This window comes from Pieris brassicae, chromosome 3 (assembly GCF_905147105.1).
Source record: "Pieris brassicae chromosome 3, ilPieBrab1.1, whole genome shotgun sequence".
Taxonomy (NCBI): Eukaryota; Metazoa; Arthropoda; class Insecta; order Lepidoptera; family Pieridae; genus Pieris; species Pieris brassicae.
This window is the reverse complement of record NC_059667.1, coordinates 18,413,321-18,430,953: the sequence shown is the minus strand read 5'-3', so window position 1 is coordinate 18,430,953 and position 17,633 is coordinate 18,413,321. Positions and strand designations below refer to the sequence as shown.

The following is a 17,633-nucleotide window of genomic DNA, read 5'->3' as shown; positions in this document are numbered from 1 at the left end:
TAGAATATTGTGGCATAGATAAATTTAAAATGATAATTTCAGGAATTTGTTCGAAATTTAAACAAAATGTAAGGCGGGACTTATTAATTGTTGGTAACCATGGGCGGGGCTGTACTTGTCGAATGGATAACCTCTTCCGGTTTATTAAGTCGCTTAGGACCTTATTTTTTAATTGACTATAGTTTTGACAGATATAGCCAATCGTTTAACTAATTGTGTCAATTAATAGACAACGTTTGATTTCAACGGAGAAGTTTGTAACAAAATATGATTCTAAAAGGTATAAATAAAGAATTCCTAAATAAATTGCTTGGTATTAATGAGAAGAAACAGGTCCCGCCCAGCGCTGAGAACTCTATATGGGGCCGAAGTAACGTCTAGCCTTGCTGTGCACACCAAGCTTCTTACAGGTTAACTTTATTTCCTTCCAAATGATTTAACGTCATTCAATATGTCAACACCTAGTGTTCCGATGCTAGGTGAGGCTTTAAGGTTATTAAATTTGACATATGATATAATATACTTATACCAATAATTATAGTTGGACAATATTAGCCATGTCCAAGTAACCACTGATTTAGGTGAAGTTTTCAGTAGTAAGAGTATCTGCCGAAGAAATGATTTCTTGGTATGAATGATTATTTAATACAAATTTTTAAAGGAGCAAACGTAATGAGTTTTACAGAAAATCCCATGACAAATTATTAGATTTTAATCAGCCGATTTGTTGAAATCAATTTAAGATATGCGATAAGGTTGAGGTAATATGAATGTAAAGTGTTTTTTTAAACAGTAAGGAATATATCCAGCAACATGAAGAGTCTAGGGATTTTAGTATTCATCTTAGTTGCGATACAGGTATGTAATAGTGTATAATTACGTGTTTTTATCATTAAAAGATACACTTTCAATCATTTAATTATCACAAATTACGTTTTAATTCGTGTGACCTGATAGGTTAGGTTGCTTGGGTTGTGTAAATACTTATTTACACTATAAACTAAGTTAAAAGTCCATCGCTTTAATATAATGGATATCATGTTTCTAAGTCTAAGTTTTTCTCATAGAAAACCAGCATGAAGTGGTGCAATAGGTTCATTATTGTACTCGCGTTTCGTGCAGTGAGTCTCCTCCCCACTAAAAAGTATGACAGTTCAGTTTGAAGAGAGATTACACAGGGGGGGGGGATCATACGTTTCTGACTACCACCAATCACGCGACATCACGACTTTGCCTTGGCATATGACCTGATACATCGTTCCTGCAATTACGTGAATACGAGATGTGGATGGTCAGAAACTGTCTTTGTTGGACATTCTGTTAACTTATATCCAGATAACTAACAAGTCTTCGTCGACCCTTTCGGTTCCTTTGGGTTCGTCGAATCACTGCATGGTCCGGAGTCTTAGTTGGCACTCTAGGTTAGCAGATTGGGACAGGATGTAGTGTTTCTTTGTGTCCTACCCTTGGGGTCTATATGCTTTTCGTGGGATGCTCTAGATTCCGTAGTTGACTCGGTCACTGAAGTCGTTCTGGTGGGCATGATACTTTTTATTACATCTTCTGCGGCGCCGATCGGTGGCAAGGCGCGTCAATAGCGTTGTACTTTGCTTTAAAGCGTGAGCGGAAGTGGTGACATCTCGTAATACCAATATCAACGAACAAAAAAAGATAAAAACTAAAAAAAGGATATAACTACGTGGAGTCACAGACTGGGACGACTTGATCTAGTCCAATTTAAGTCGAAGAAGACACAAGTTGCCTGTTTAATAACACCATTTGTCGCTACTCTTCTAAAGTTTCAGCAAACCGGAATACTGGGCGTAGACATATCGAATGACGTTCAGTTTCGCGGTCATCCGGAAGGAGAGGCTAAATTAACTTCCAAAAAGCTTGGTGTGCTGAGCAAGGCGAGACGGAAAAGGCCAGCAACGCACTTACGAGCCTTCTGACAGTGTGTCCCATTTTACTTCATATTTTATAAAAAAATTGAATTGCATAGTTTTGTTCGATCGAGTTTGTTCGATTATACGTATCTAATACAAATATTCATGTTTATCTTAACATAAATGCGTAAATCAAATTGAGCGTGGATTTTTATCTAATCTGCACGCTTTATTTGTATGGCTTAATATCCGGTCCGCTTTTGTAATTTGATTTTTAACTAATGATAAAATTTTATGATTTAACTATTTTTTTTTTTACTTGGACCACAAAATTAGGACACACACATATTATACATATATTTGACTATGACTAGCAAAGAAAAACGGTTCACAAAAACAACTATCAGAATACGAAAAAAATTTAATCTAAATTACAAAACATAAAAACTCAAATCATAAATTAAAATAATATTTTATAAGATCTTTGTCTACTTAGAATGGAAGTTGGAACCCAAGAATATCTATACAAAAATAGGCTATAAAAGCTACATTGCTTATTTACTACTACTACTACTACTGCAACTATATTCTACAAAACTAAAAGTCCATTACGAAAAATGGACAGCAAATAGCGCAGTTAGAAATAAAGCAAAATACTTGAACTCTCAATTACATTTGAGTTTATTATTATCTTATATAATTCCATATAATTTCATCAATGGCTATCTGGGCCTTAGCGTCCGCAAGTATAATTCGCCATTGCAATCTAGGAGTATCTCGTGCTTCTTGCTTCCAACTTCGAACACCTATTGTTTCGAGATCCTTAACAACTTTATTTGATCAAAATTTATTAAATTTCTTCTGTACAAACATTACGTGTCCACGTCGTATCCCTAACTTTCGTACTAACTACTAACTGACGTGAGATTGATCTTGAATTGGATTATCGTGTTCATGTGCACTTTTTACTTTATGTTTTTCATGTCATCCAGTATCAGTTTAGTTTATTTTTGTTCCTGTTTAGTTTCTTCTTTATAACTATTCGTAATATGTATTTTTGCACTTCTTGTTTACTTGTTTTTTTTTCTTTACTCACAGTGGTTGCCTGGAAGAGATGGCTCGAAAGCTATAAGGCCGCCAGTTGCCCTCCTTTTCATTTAATTATGTTCAATTTTTATATTCTAATGTAACGAAGTGTTAATAAATAAAAAAATAAAATAACTCCATCCTAATAACACGCACTCGGTCTACCAGGGTTTCTCTTGCCACCAAGTTATGAGCTCACTAAGGATTTTGGGGTTCTGTCATTCACCATTCGGTGCATAAGTCTCAACCATTTGAGACTGTTGAATTTTGGGGTCGTCAAAGATGTTATAAAGTTCTTAATTGACGCGAATACGCCAAACACCGTCGCCGTAAACAGTTCGCAAAGTTCTTCGAAGAATCTTCCGCTCGAAAGTGACCACAGCAAGCTTGTCCTACTTGCTGAAGCCCGAGGTTTAATAACCTTAAGTGAGCACTGATCGCAGGAGAGTCTTGAGCAGAACAGGCTTGGTTTTCTTACTGAAATGTCACGATCGGAAATATTTACTATGGCCTAAAAGGCCAAAGTAGCAGCGATTTGCTATAATGATGTTCCATTTAATTTAGTATAGATTAAATTATATTTTAATTACATGGATTTTATCCAAACCATCTTAAATATATTAACAATATTCCTTCGTTTTTGTTGCAGGGTGAAAGTGCGGAATGTAAGTATATTAATTAGGTTAAAATTATTTTTTATGTGTGCTTAAATATTATCAAAATTATTAAAGTATTTGGAGCGATGCGTCATACTCTTGTTTTACACGGAGATAGAATATTTTTTAAATCAGGTAGTTATGAGTATGAGCATTGTATGAAAATAATTTTTTAAACGTTTTTAAGATTTTCTTACAGTTAAATATTTTATTATAATTAAATACTACAAATAGTATTTATTTATTTAACAATTTTTGGAAAAAATCAGTACAAATCATAATATTTAAATAATATAGAGGGAAAGTGAAATCTACATAAGACGTACAATAAATAATAACAAAACCAATAAAATATGCCAATTATTGATCTTGTTACTTTGCACCAAAGAAAATAACTTTCGTTTCGCTCTTGTAGCATTGAATACCTAATTAACATCGACGAGATAGGCAAAAGCTACCTTTTAATTTTCAGCTCCTGATGAGATACCAAGCACTCCAAGCGTGCCCTGGTTGGTTCACCTTCGTTTCACGCGTTTGTCACTCAGAGGTAAATTAGATACCTGTGTTGGGGCTCTCTACAACGACAGATGGGTTCTTACTGCAGCTAGCTGTTTGATGGAGTAAGTTTTCCGGAAACTATAGATATAATATTTTTGTCCACTAAACCGTTGCGTCGTTTATATTGTAGGTAGCGTTGAGTATAGGCAAGTATATAACGCCAGCCTATACGGGTCATACGGTTAACGTTCTAAATTTTGTCCTAGGTATTTGTTGTAATAGATTTTATTTTATTCTGCAAAAAAAAAATCCACGAAAGAGGATATACCTGTATAGAGTAAACACAAAACGAAACGTAGTTAATGCATAATTAAATCCAGCTAAAATCAAAATAGTATCTACTAGTTTTTTTTTTTTTTTTTTAATTATTATCGTTTCCATGTTTGACACTTTATCGCAAGTGGTATGGGAGGATATAGTTGGTAGACAGCCTTATTTTAAATCTTTAATTGTATAATTAGACGCTTATTTTAATAAATAAGCTTTATCGCCACCTAAAATGTGATGCAAAATTTATTGTTTCAGGGACATTGAGGGTTATAATATTACGTAAGTATATTTTTATATTGTTTTAAAACTATTTTATTAATTCTTTAATTAAATATACCCAAATAACATTTACGAACTTTGTAAAATCCTATCTCATTTTCAATTTAAGTTAAAAAAATTTTTATGTATTCTTCCACATTATTTATAGAATATAAGTAAAAAGCGTCTCAATTAAATACCATTATTTATTATTATACACATTTTGCTTCGCTGTACCAGAAAAATCTTTCTTTAACCTCTCGGACGAGAGGTCGGAATATGATAATAATTTAATTATTAAATTCCTACATCTTATTATTCTTATTCAAAAACAAGTGAGATTTTATAACCACTCTTGCTTCTGTTTCTGTTACGTTTACAATATGTCTATAGGAAGCTTATGAGTGTAATTACATTGATTTAGTTCTTATTAGGATATTGAGTTTACAACTATATACTTTAAAATAGCTAAACAGTAGTAGTTTAACATTTACTATCATCCATACAGGTCTCGCTACATCTGGAGTCGCTTCGATACCAAGCATGTCTTTACACCAGGCTTCGTGATTGAATCTCTGGACGTAATAACCCACCCTCAGTTTGACCCCATAACTTTAGAGAATAACCTTGGACTTCTTGACCTCAATAGGCGTATTGAATTCACGGGTAAGTTCATGGCAGAATCGTTAGTTTCTAGCGACACCTAAATTCTACGGATCGGCCCTTCAGGTTTGATATTTTCCTCCTACGACATTCCTTTATTTTCACTTTAGGCCATTCTTTCTTCAAGGCCATTTCTTACTTACTTATTTTTTATGCTCTTCTACTGAATATCTAAACATAAAAATGTTTTAAAAACAAAACTTTTGTTTTTTTTTATGTTAGACAAGATTCAACCTATTGAGTTGGCAGAAAGTGACGATCAACCTCCTTCATCTGGCCGGGTTTGCAGTTATGGCGAAAAAGATGGGAGTAAGTAATTTAATTATTTTATCGCAGCTTTTTCCTTTTAAGATTACTTGCCTAATCATATATGTAAGGTATCTTGGTACACAATTTTTGATGTGATCTTTATCGGCGTTGGAAAAAAATACCGTCATATTTTTCGGTTACACGTCACATTTTTCCGTTGCGCGCCATTTTTTTCTTGTCCCTACCACGGATAATACGAAGCCATTAATAACAAAACTATATAATAACGATAACAATGATAATAACAATTCTATAACAATTAATGAAATTCTGTAATAATCTTAGTAGTAAAAAGGTAAAATTAAATAATTGTATTATTTGTATTCATGTCTATGACAATAAAAGCCTTTTGTTGAACTTTATCTAATTTAACTTTATTGAACCAATTCCCGTTAAGTTACTATATGCATTTTTCGAAAAATAAGGTCTTCAAGAAGTTTCACTTCTTAGGTGTGAACACTGGTACACATTTTTTATACATTTCTATTTTGTGATTGTTACTGTAATTGTTTTAGAATTTGGTGAAGATCTATTCTGCGTGGACGTCACAGTAACTGAGGCTGACGGTCTTCTTATTGCACAGAGCAGTGTCAATGCTTCCAAGGTATGCTTATTATTTTCCTTAAGGCGTTTAACTTTTGCCCGAAATAGGGTTGTAGTATATAATATCTATATACCTAAGTAGTCCAGCCATAAATTATATAACAAATAAAAATGCATTCTGTAATGAAGTTATGTAATATTATTAAAATTTATACCTACATACTTATTAAAGGCTCAGCAAAAATTTAAAAAATATATATTCGAAATTGTGGCTTTTATACAGGCCTTTAATCTGTTTGTCCACGAATCTACGGATTTACGCACTGTTTCCAAAGGAAATTTTACCACTGCTTGCTCCAAAAAACAAACCATCACTGACGCAGAATGATAACCACGTTGTACCCTTCTGACCTTTTAATCAGCTTCTTTACAACTGTGAACTTATTCCTTTGTATCATTTTGCTTATTGTAGTGTTCTTCAATCGTCAAAATTTTTTCATCTGTAAAAACAGAAATATTTTCACCTGCGTATCGCGACAGAAAGCGTTTTGATCGATCCACTCTCTTTGTAAAGATGGATTTAGGGCATGTCCTGTATATCGACGATAAGCACCGAGCTTCAGGTCTTGTTTTATAATACGCGACAGTTCTAGCGGGAATCTGCATTTCTCGCGATAATATTATTCGCTTCCTACTGGGATTTCGACGAATTCTGCCTTTAACAGCCTTTGTAGTTCTAAAAGCACGCGGTCGCCGATCTTTTTTGGTTTTCGACAGACGAAGTGTTGTCGTATCTGTTGATAGTACGATATACGAACATACGGCTGATACCACGCTCTTGAAGTGTCTGGAATGTAACTGACGGCTCCATACCCACTTCTTGCAAGGCGACCACTGCAATCCTATTTTCTTTAACACATTATTTATTCCATTCCATATTGTAATTTGATAATGAACACAAAAAATATATGAAATGGCGCAAAATCGAAAGACGTTTTTAAAATAATATACGTTTTCCAAATTCAAAATTATTAACAAGTTGAAAAAAGAAAAGTTTTTATGAAACAGTATTTATGGCCTGATTTGTTAGTCAAGGTACAGTTTCTGCGAATATTGCAACTCGCTTCCAGACTTGTATCGGTTATAAAATATTTTTAATCTACATTCCAGTATGATATTGGGGCCGCTTTAGTGTCAGATGGCAAGGTGCATGGTATACTTGTACGAGCTGCTGATGACAACTCAGCTGGAGGTGTGTAATTGAATATAAATCCCATTAACTATTTAACAATTAGATTTTTTAACAATTTAAAGCAGCATTGTTTTTAAAGCAATATCTTTTCTAATTCTTACATAGTATTAAAAGCTAATTAACATAATATAATTCCTATAAAAAATATAATGCATAATTTTTACATAATTAAGAAATCTGACGTACCACTCTAAACTCACCAGAAAATCTTTAGTTAGGTGGTAGGTTAGTTAGGTATATTTTTGTGTAAATATGTATAATTGTCATATATTAAAAGGTGGTGTTTCAATATATGAAACCTGGTTTTAAATAAAATCTTTAAATAGAGCATCGAACTGCGTCTGTCGTAACCCTTAAAATTTTGATATGACTCGACACACAATTAAATGCAATAATCTTACAGCTTTCCTCCCCACCTCTAAGTTCTTGTCCTGGATAGAGGACGTGACAAACGAGAAGGAACCTGACAGTGAGGAGACTTTGGAGGTCGATGATAATGACGTCCTTGTAGCTGAATGAAACGGGCTTATTTAATGATACATTTTGTTATAGTATATATGTAAAATAAATAATTATACTAGAAAATACGCGCTCAAGGAGTTCTAGAGAGACTAAAAACTCTTATCCCCAACTTTTATACTACTGAAACTAGTGATTCGTGTGTCCTTTTTTTTAGTCCTTTTCATTGTCTACATATGGCTTAATTGCTTGTTTTGTTCTATTCTTTATGGTAAGTGATTTTATATCTTATGTCGTTTTGCACTTCTGGCGCTAACCTTATTTAATTTTAAAAAATTCTTTCCTCACACTGCCTGGAAGAGATCGCTTGCAAGCGATAAGGATAAGGTAACTATTATAACTATAATGCATTTTTTGCAAGGTGGTGTAAATAAAAGAGCAGAATGTTTAAAATTGTCATTGTAGAGGAGAACTAAAGGGATATTAACTTGTTTACGTTGTTTCTAAATATAATTTTGTATTAAAAAGTGTTTAAAATTGTATCAATATTAAAAGCCTGAAAATAGTCTTGATTTTTCATTTTTATTTCTATAAGTATATGTCGGGGATACGTCAGATTATCGTGTCCTTATTTTAATTAAAACACACTCGTAATATCGCTTTGTTTATTTTTCACAAGATTTCTGGCACAGAACTGAACTACTCGTAAATTTAATTTTATATTAAACTTTACTAATTTAACAACTGCAACTTCATCAAGTTACTGTTCAATTAATTATAAAATATAGTTAAAAACTGAAAGTTAATATTATTATGAATTTTACATAACTCAAAATGATTTATTTTACATTAATTATAAATTTATTTTAATACGAAATGCCACTTTACAAAGTTCGTCAACAGATGGCGCTGCGAACAGGTTGTAAGTATGCAATAAACATGTTATTTATTACTTAAAACATAAAAACAAGTGTCAGAATAATGTTATTTAATTCTAATTAAATTTAATTTAAAAGATTTGGAAGTTTCATGAATAATTAAGCAATAAATTAAATACCCAATGTTTTAAAAATAGTTAACCGTTAAGCAGTCAAGACAGAGTCTAATAATTTTAGAATATTGAAATTCAGCTTTGCACACATAGTTATTTATAAAACCATACATAAAACAAAATATAGCCAATATAGAGTTATTAAAAAATATACTTTTTTGCTTTTTACTATGTACTGTACTGCAAGTCTACAGAAACATTAAATTTTATTTAAAATAAATGATTGTTGACTAAACTAAAGAATATCAAATAGTCTAATAAGCAAATATCAGCAAATAATGTTAAAATCATCGGATTAGTTGATAGTTAAAAGCTAAGTATAATATTATCTTCTAAATGCGATTATGGATGAATTGCAAGATGTCGTATCAATAATCGATAGCTAATTATAATTAATATTAAATTAAATACATTTACAATTAGTAATTATTGGGTCGCCCAAAATGAAGGTCTTTACGGTTATTTTATTTTGCGTCTTAGCCGCGGTACAGGTGAGATTTCCTTCATTCATTTTTTCGTGTGTTCGTTTTTCACTTGTTGATAAATATATTGCTCGCAATATTTATAAATATAATATTATAGTTCGTAATTCAAATTCTGAGTTAGGTGCAGAGATTAACCGACATATCTGGATTTAAATTATCAAAGTCTAACTAAATACAATTCAAATCAAACCAAATATTGTAAATTATGTCAGTATTTTAAAAAAATGAAGGACTGAATTTACATTATCTGTTCCTTGTCACTATTTTATGTTGCCAAGTTTATGGTTTACAAACGAGCGTACGGGACGCCCTTAAAGGGCAGTCATCGCAAACCATAGACACCCATATTATTTGTAGGTGCCTATGGGTGAATAGATGGAGGTCAACTCTCTTAGAGAACATCTCACCGGGTGTCGATTCCACAGTTCGCTAGTTCGTAAAAGAAAATGTCACACGGACTGAGGAAACTAGCCATCAAGGTAATGTTGATAAAGTTTGGAATCGATCGTATGGTGTTAAAACGAGGCAGGTTGGATCAACCCAAACAATTCTTCAGAACAAACACAGTTCTTCACACATACTTTATAGAAAACACCAAGAGAAGCAATGTTTTTTGAGAGAGAGAATCAAGCCCATCAGTAATACATTGGAGATTGACAATTCGACAAGCCCTTCGCTGAATTTGGTCAAAAGGAAGAGACTGGTATTTGGGAGCACCAGCCCAGAGATGTGAGCAGTATTCTATATGAGGTAGTACTTGAGCCTTGTAGAGCTGCATATGTTGTACCTCATTGAAATACAGGTTAGCCCTACCCAAAACACCCAGCTTTTTTCAGAGGTCACAACCTTGCGTAACACCAGCATTGATGGGTCTAGGAATAGAGCATACTGCGTCAACTAGCACTTTTATTCTACGTCCTACAAGATTTTTTTTAGACATCGGCATAAGCCATCGGGCAAACCGTAAGACAGTAGTTTCGAAAGAAGCCCACTATGCCAAACTCGATCGAAGTCTTTAGCTATATCCAAGCTAGCGGCTAATGAGTCAGTCGGCCCACATATGAGTCAGATAGTCAAGAAAATCGCCAGGCGAACGACCTTGGCGAAAGTCACTAGATCACTAATTAGCTGGTGCTCCTCCAGGTATCGCAAGAGCTGCCTATTGATAATTGACTCCATTAGCTTGGAAAATAAATAAGTTATTGCTATAAGTCTGTAGCTAGATGGTTCCGAGCGGTCGCCTTTTTTGGGAATAAGCACATGGGCAGTCTTCCATGAGCTTAGAACTTGGAACTAAGTATGATATATTTAAAAAAAAGTCAATTAATGGCGCTACAACCTTTTATAGGTCTGGGCCTCAGATTTCTGTATCTATTTCATGATCATTTTGTAAAAAATAGGCAAGTAGGTGATAAAGCCTTCGACATTTTAGGTCTAAGGCATTTACGGTTTCCTCACGATGTTTTCCTTCACCGTTCGAGTTAATGTTAAATGCGCATATAGAAAGAAAATCCATTGGTGCACAGCCGGGGATCGAACCTACGACCTCAGGGATGAGCGTTGCACGCTCAAGCCACTAGGCCAACACAGTGATATATTAAAACAAAATTTAATAATAATAATAATGTGTAATTGGATTCAAGGTGGATTACGACGTAAAATATAATATTTGTAATGTTGAAACCATTACCGAGCAAAATTAAGTTTTAACAAACTTAGCATTATAATTGTAAAGTTCTATTTATACCTAGATAATACATTATTACTTACATATACTCACGATTGAAAATGTAATTTATTTAATCTTATCTGAATTCGTGCTCATTTATCATGTCTTAATCCCCGTCCCATATAATCTTGTCCTAATGCCTTAATTACTGCATAATTAGCTCCTGTTTTGGGTAAGCTAATTACTAAAACAAAATCTACATACCTTTACATTGCATTGCTTTGTTAAGTTTTTACATATAAATGACTCTAAAAAGGATTGCTTGATATACATGTAGATATGTATTGGTTGGCATATTGTATTGTTACATTGGATTATATTGTTCTGTATAAATTTTCTTACGTAATACCAAAAAATAAGAGCGCCTTCCACTATCATTCGAAGCACTTTACGTCGCACTTTCGCGTGCCTCTGAGAGAGACGTGAGTGAGTGACTTTGTTGAATAATATTCAGCAATGATTTGGTTAAGGCACCAAGTTATTGTTCAGAAGCGCGTCATCCAAAATTAAAGTAGTCCTTACGATCGCCAACTTTCGAAAAGATCACTATTAGAAGATTAGATTATAGTTCAATAGATTATTATATGGTGTTGTTAATTTTGGTATTTTAAGTAATAAATATTTTTTTTTGTTACAGGGCCGTGTCGTATGTAAGTGCCAGTATTTCTAAAAAATACCATTTACCAAGTAGCTTACAGCTATATTCGTCCTTGCGTTATCTGACGGATAAATATAAGACTTCTTGCCTTATCGATTACAACAAATTTGACAGAAATAAATTATTAGTTTTCCTACAAACAATACTAATCATAAGTTAAAAATTCATTATATTAACACGGATTGATGTAAAAAAATACTTTCCAGTTCATAACAGCTGCTAGAAACGTATGTTTTTGAGATATGCAATACAAGTAAGGTCCAAAATGATTCAACGCAATTGCCTAAAAATTTAGGAATTCACTTATAGAAATGCACTAGTCGACAGTTGTGTTTATTTATTAAGTCTAATTAAAAAACTAAAAAGGTAACTTTTAGCGTCCAACGATGAAGAAACCAGTTTTGATGTACCCTGGTTTGTTCACCTTCGTTTCTCACGCATGTCGTTCAGAGGACGTCTGGACTCCTGTGTAGGAACTATCTACAACAAAAGATGGATCATTACTGCTGCTTCCTGCTTGTCTGAGTAAGTATTGTAATAAAAAAGTCTTGATTGAAAATCTTTTTAATTTGAAATTGAGTATCTAATGGACTTTTGATGTTGCCTGGTCGAGACTATTATGTTCTGTAATCGAGAACATCTTTTGCGATTTCATAAACTTTCATAAAATCCAATCGTATTAGATATGATCATCTCATAAATTAGGATTGAATTCAAAGTAAATATTTATTCGCACTATATGCTATTATGTCTTTGAAAATGCCTTGTTTTTTTCCGTCTAACAAACGTCACTCTCATCTCTAAACTGCTTGAGAATTCTCGTTGGAGATGTTTACATTTGCTCGTATTGCTTTAATATTTTATGAAGTTGAACTTTTTTGTTACAGATTGGCCAGTGACGGCGTTCCAACGGAGTAAGTAACTACATGATTATTGAAACTTTACAAACTCTATACCTATTAATATATTTGATACAATTCGAAAAATTTACTAAGCTAATGGCAGATAAAAAATAGACGCCTATAACACTTCCTTATAAATATTATTTTTTTCAGCTCACGTTTTATATGGGTCCGCTACGACGCCTCAAATGTCTACAGACCTGGTTTCGTGACAGAAACCACAAAGGTTAAAATCCACCCTGAGTACGATCACAAAACTGGAGCCAATGACATTGGTCTTATTGACATTGACAGGGATATTGAATTCACAGGTAAGCTAAGACACCGAAAGATATCATTAAAAAATGATCACGATTTTTAATACGTTAGTTATTTTGTGGAGGTGCATCTAATTTTACGCGTTTTTCACATACTTATTGTGGAATAAAATTGGGGTTTCTTGTTATTCCTTTTTAATATTATTAAATAAGGGTGATTGGTTGTTGGATCAGAATTATTCTACAAAGGATCACCTTTACATAAAAATTATTACAAAAACTGATGCAAATACCAATGTATTGGCGTTATGGAATTCTGTTATGTAGGGACTGTATATTTAGAAATAGTTTTATAACGTACACTATGGTTTAATTTTATCCTTTTACATTACAATACTATATAATATTTTATTAATTACCAATTTCTTTAGTTTTTAATAAAAAGGAAATTTAAAATGAATACGATTATTTTCTTAACAAAACTTCTTTCTTATGATTTACTGAAAAGTGTATAACAAAATTGTGATGTTTCCCGAAACAGAATATTAAATAAATCTTCGTGGTGTACCCAATTATTGGAAGCCTCTTCATATTCCGTTACGATACACAACTTTGCGAATTCTCTTAATTAATCTTGATTTATAATTTGAAGTTAAATTTGTGAAATATAGATCACATGTTTTTTTCGTGTCGTCCATTTTTATATTTGATAGATTTTGGTAAAGCCTTCCTGTTACAATTATCAAAACCTTTTTCACTTCATTTATCTTCTTACAACACGCTAGTAAGTAATTTACACTATACGGGTTTCAATCAATCAATCCTTGTGTTGAAAACGTTGTCCTTCATGACATTTCAAGTGATTAGGAAATTAAACAAAGTATGAAAATACCGACTGCAGCGCCATCTGCCGGGCTGATTTGTGACTCTAAACCATCCAGGACTCCACCCAAAAGACATTCAAACCGGTTTTAGAGGAGTTCTGAGGAGTTTTTTTAGAGGAGATACCCACACGTACAGTAGAATTATATATAAATATATGTAAGCTATCCTATCTTTAAGTTAGATAACTCTGTATACGGTGTGCAAATTTGATTGAAACCGGTTAAGTAGTTTAGGAGTCCATAGCGGACAAACGACGTGACGGGTAATTTTTAGTTATATAACTTAAATTTCATTTCTTCAACAACATACAAATATGTATAATAGTTATAATGGCTATATTATATCAACACAAATAGCTTATGTATATGATATAGGCTATTATTGTTTGCCGTAGACACCTAAAGTACAGCATTTTCTGTGTATTCTTGCACAGATTAAAAAAAAACACGCTTTCAATATAAAATGGTTGATTTCCTCCGTAATACCGTTTACCAAATATATTGTGAACGAAAGATGTTATGCGTTTCCTGCCAACTAAAGGAAAAATCTACGAACACATCGGTCTTAGTCGGCGTGAAGGCCCCGTTGCTAAGTTTGTGTAGTTGTAAATCCTTAGCAGTCAGAATAACATTAGCCAAGTGTCATAACATCATCGCTTGTAACCGCTGATTGTAGATGTCGCTACAATACCTAAGGTATACCAAATATACGTTATAAGATATACGAAAATGCCCGCAAACATTCGTAAATAGTAAGAAAAAGGTAACTCAATCACTAGGCCCTATTTTATCCTGAGAGCAATTGTCGCGCGGCAATTAAAACGAGCCCAAGAGAAGCTCTTTTAATTACAGACCTCTCAAAACTTCGCACAACTTTACTCTAGTACTTGGTGTACTCTTCAAACCAATTTTCATTTTACAGTTCTTCAGTTTAAAGTTTAATTTTTACACAATTTCGTTTATATTTCGCAACAGTGTGTTTTAAATATTTGTGATAAGTACAATTATGTTTAAGCTGGTGAAGACTCTTCGGTTGAATGATGTTTTTGGATTTCAATTTCATTTATCATTCCTATGTGTAGTCAGTTCATCTAACAGGTTTTGTTATTTTTTACTCGGTTTTTAAAATAAAATATGTTTTGTTTGTTTACGCTCATTCTCTAAATACATAACAATGTAACACACGTCAGCAGGCACTTAGATAAAATGATGGTTTCAGACAAGATCCAGCCTATTCCTTTGGCAGCCTCTGACGCTGAAGTGCCTGGAACTGGCCTGGTTTGCGGCTACGGCGAAAAAGATGGAGGTAAGTCGGCCGTTCCACAATCGAGTACAACAACTGTACTCCCCTGAAGTCTTGAATTTTTTAGCCTGCAATCCATCGTAAGATATTCTACACTTCCTAACATTTTACGTGTACTCCAATAAAACATTAATATTACGATACAGATTCATAAATGAATTATTAAAAAACTTCAAGATGTACTTCTGTATTTAGTAGTTTGTAGTTTGTCTGTAGTTTTATAAGTAAATTTTCTGTTCATTTTAGGTAAGAGATATAATATTCCTGAACATACAGCCAGCGAATCATTAAATTTAAACGATTTTATATTTATTTATTTACGACAATCAGGCTTACTTAAAATATATATATATATTTAATGATCAAAGGAATGCGGCCAATTCTAATGAAGGCCTTTATTATTACTGTCATATTTACTATGTTTGAAATAAACTGGGCTACAATTTCAATATTAATTTATTATTCAGTAATCGTTCTTCTATATATAATTCGATACACATACAATCAGTCCGGAATCCAAGCCACTATTTGAATAACAACATGTTTATGAACAACTAGTTTATATTATTTCTTATATGCAACGCTCTTTTTATATTGCAGAGGCCGGTGAAGATCTTTACTGCGTGGTTGACACGGTTACTGAAGTTGACGGTCTACTAGTGGCACAGAGCTCTGCCAATGCTACCAGGGTTTGTTAATGTTAACTGAATCTTTAAAAAAGAAAAGTCTTTATTTCCTTGTTGTAAACTATTTTATTAATTTTAATCTATTCTAATATTTAATCTATTTTAATATCTTATTTTAAAGTACCCAGAACCGACGAGCATGCAATCATGGTAAATATCATGAAAGTTGTGACGAGAGATGTATGTCAGGCCCTAGCCCTAGATCCGTGGTCTCTGCCTACCTCTTCGAGAAAAAAGCGGAAAGATCAATATAATAATTAACTTTATACTATTTGAATCAACATTGCTATATATAGATTATATTTCCTAATTCTTATCTTGTTCGGCGAGGACCCCATTTTGAGTAAAGGTCTCCATACATTTATTTTAATTTGTCTGGGGCGAGTGCAATTTGGCTACAGAACTGAGTATTTATTTCTAGATCAGAAATAATTCGTGGAAAAGATAAATAAAAATGTTGTACTACAAATAGTGTCACCGCTTCTACTGACAATTACTATGCACAAATCTGTGAAGAATGATATTATTATACTTGCGGTGCGCTTGCGGAGTCTACGTAACTGTTCCGTTATTATTACGGATTATTTTAATCTTATTTAATACGGAGTAATGAAATATAAAAGAGAAATGTTAATTTACGAAATTATTAATGTTCTTGCAGTACGACTTGGGAGGGGCTTTAGTGTCTGACGGCAAAGTACACGCTATTCTTGTACGCATCGCTGATGAAACCTCAGCAGGAGGTTGGTATATTATGTATATACCCTTAGCTTGACATTTATAAGAAAACCCTTTTCTAGTACTTGTTTAGTGAAATTATCAAGACTCCCATCTCAAATCCTTGTACCACCTTGTATATAAATATATGTATACGTAAATGGAAAAATTAAAAAGAAATTGTTTTAATCTGAAAGCAATACAGAAAAATCACCAAAATTATATATAGGATTTCAGATAACGTATATATTCAATATTTATAACGCAAACTTATATTACATCAATCCATACACAGAAAACATATGAACAACTATAGCTATGATATGATAATTTCAAATTCCGTCTGCAAAAACCTTCTTTCGAATGTTCCGCGATTATGATGGATTGAACAGTACAACAGCTCTGATAAATTTTAAAGAGAGTATTCTTAAGTTCCTATCTCATATCTAATCCGCTCCTTTGCTGGCAATTATTTTTACTACTTGACAAAAATTGCTGGTATTTTTATTGTATTTTAAGTTAAAATCGTCACGTATACCGTCTTCATAAACTTGTCACATATAGTATTATGTGCGATGTGGTAAAACAAATAAATAAATATGTATATAACCTGTAATACGATAATGTAATACAATTTTGAAATTTATTCTTTTAAATTTTTTTAACGAAAAGGATTTCTAAATACACCAAGAGGCTAATACATCTGAATAAGAATATTTTTAACTTAAACAGTGTCCATTTTAATATTAATTAAAATAATTAAAAACATTACCTTGTTTTCACAACTTCATAGTAATAATAATAGATTGAATATAAGTATAATGTTTTCTCTTTTAGCCTTCCTTTCTACTTCTAAGTACGTAGCCTGGATTGAAGAGGAGACAGCTGAGAAGGAACCTGAACCTGAGGAAGAAAAGATTTCCGTTGTTGATGGAGACGACGTGCTTATTGCAGAACCCATTCTAACGTTTTAAATTCAATTATAAACTAATAAACAAATAAAATTAAGTGTCTATACTGA

General features: G+C 32.8%; 2 protein-coding genes across 2 annotated transcripts; both read left to right on the top strand.

Moving 5' to 3' along the window:
- The first annotated feature begins 768 nt into the window (after positions 1 to 768).
- On the top strand, positions 769 to 8,507 carry LOC123707078 (kallikrein-7-like). Its single transcript, XM_045656858.1, has 9 exons — positions 769 to 858; positions 3,622 to 3,637; positions 4,101 to 4,248; positions 4,712 to 4,735; positions 5,223 to 5,380; positions 5,600 to 5,686; positions 6,202 to 6,290; positions 7,400 to 7,481; positions 7,885 to 8,507. Exons 1-9 carry the CDS (start codon positions 814 to 816, stop codon positions 7,998 to 8,000), a joined length of 765 nt encoding a protein of 254 aa, XP_045512814.1. The 5' UTR covers positions 769 to 813; the 3' UTR covers positions 8,001 to 8,507.
- An 877-nt stretch (positions 8,508 to 9,384) lies between these two features.
- Positions 9,385 to 17,633, top strand: LOC123707699 (trypsin beta-like). Its single transcript, XM_045657979.1, has 9 exons — positions 9,385 to 9,482; positions 11,843 to 11,855; positions 12,241 to 12,388; positions 12,751 to 12,777; positions 12,919 to 13,076; positions 15,126 to 15,212; positions 15,810 to 15,898; positions 16,557 to 16,638; positions 17,450 to 17,633. Exons 1-9 carry the CDS (start codon positions 9,435 to 9,437, stop codon positions 17,584 to 17,586), a joined length of 789 nt encoding a protein of 262 aa, XP_045513935.1. The 5' UTR covers positions 9,385 to 9,434; the 3' UTR covers positions 17,587 to 17,633.

Bases quoted from the DNA above. Each gene is read 5' to 3' on its own strand.
- LOC123707078 (XM_045656858.1), top strand. From the start codon at position 814: ATGAAGAGTCTAGGGATTTTAGTATTCATCTTAGTTGCGATACAG. The intron at 4,249-4,711 runs GTAAGTTTTCCG...TTATTGTTTCAG, and splicing joins GCAGCTAGCTGTTTGATGGA to GGACATTGAGGGTTATAATA. The intron at 5,687-6,201 runs GTAAGTAATTTA...TAATTGTTTTAG, and splicing joins TTATGGCGAAAAAGATGGGA to AATTTGGTGAAGATCTATTC.
- LOC123707699 (XM_045657979.1), top strand. From the start codon at position 9,435: ATGAAGGTCTTTACGGTTATTTTATTTTGCGTCTTAGCCGCGGTACAG. The intron at 12,389-12,750 runs GTAAGTATTGTA...TTTTTGTTACAG, and splicing joins GCTGCTTCCTGCTTGTCTGA to ATTGGCCAGTGACGGCGTTC. The intron at 16,639-17,449 runs GTTGGTATATTA...TTTCTCTTTTAG, and splicing joins TGATGAAACCTCAGCAGGAG to CCTTCCTTTCTACTTCTAAG.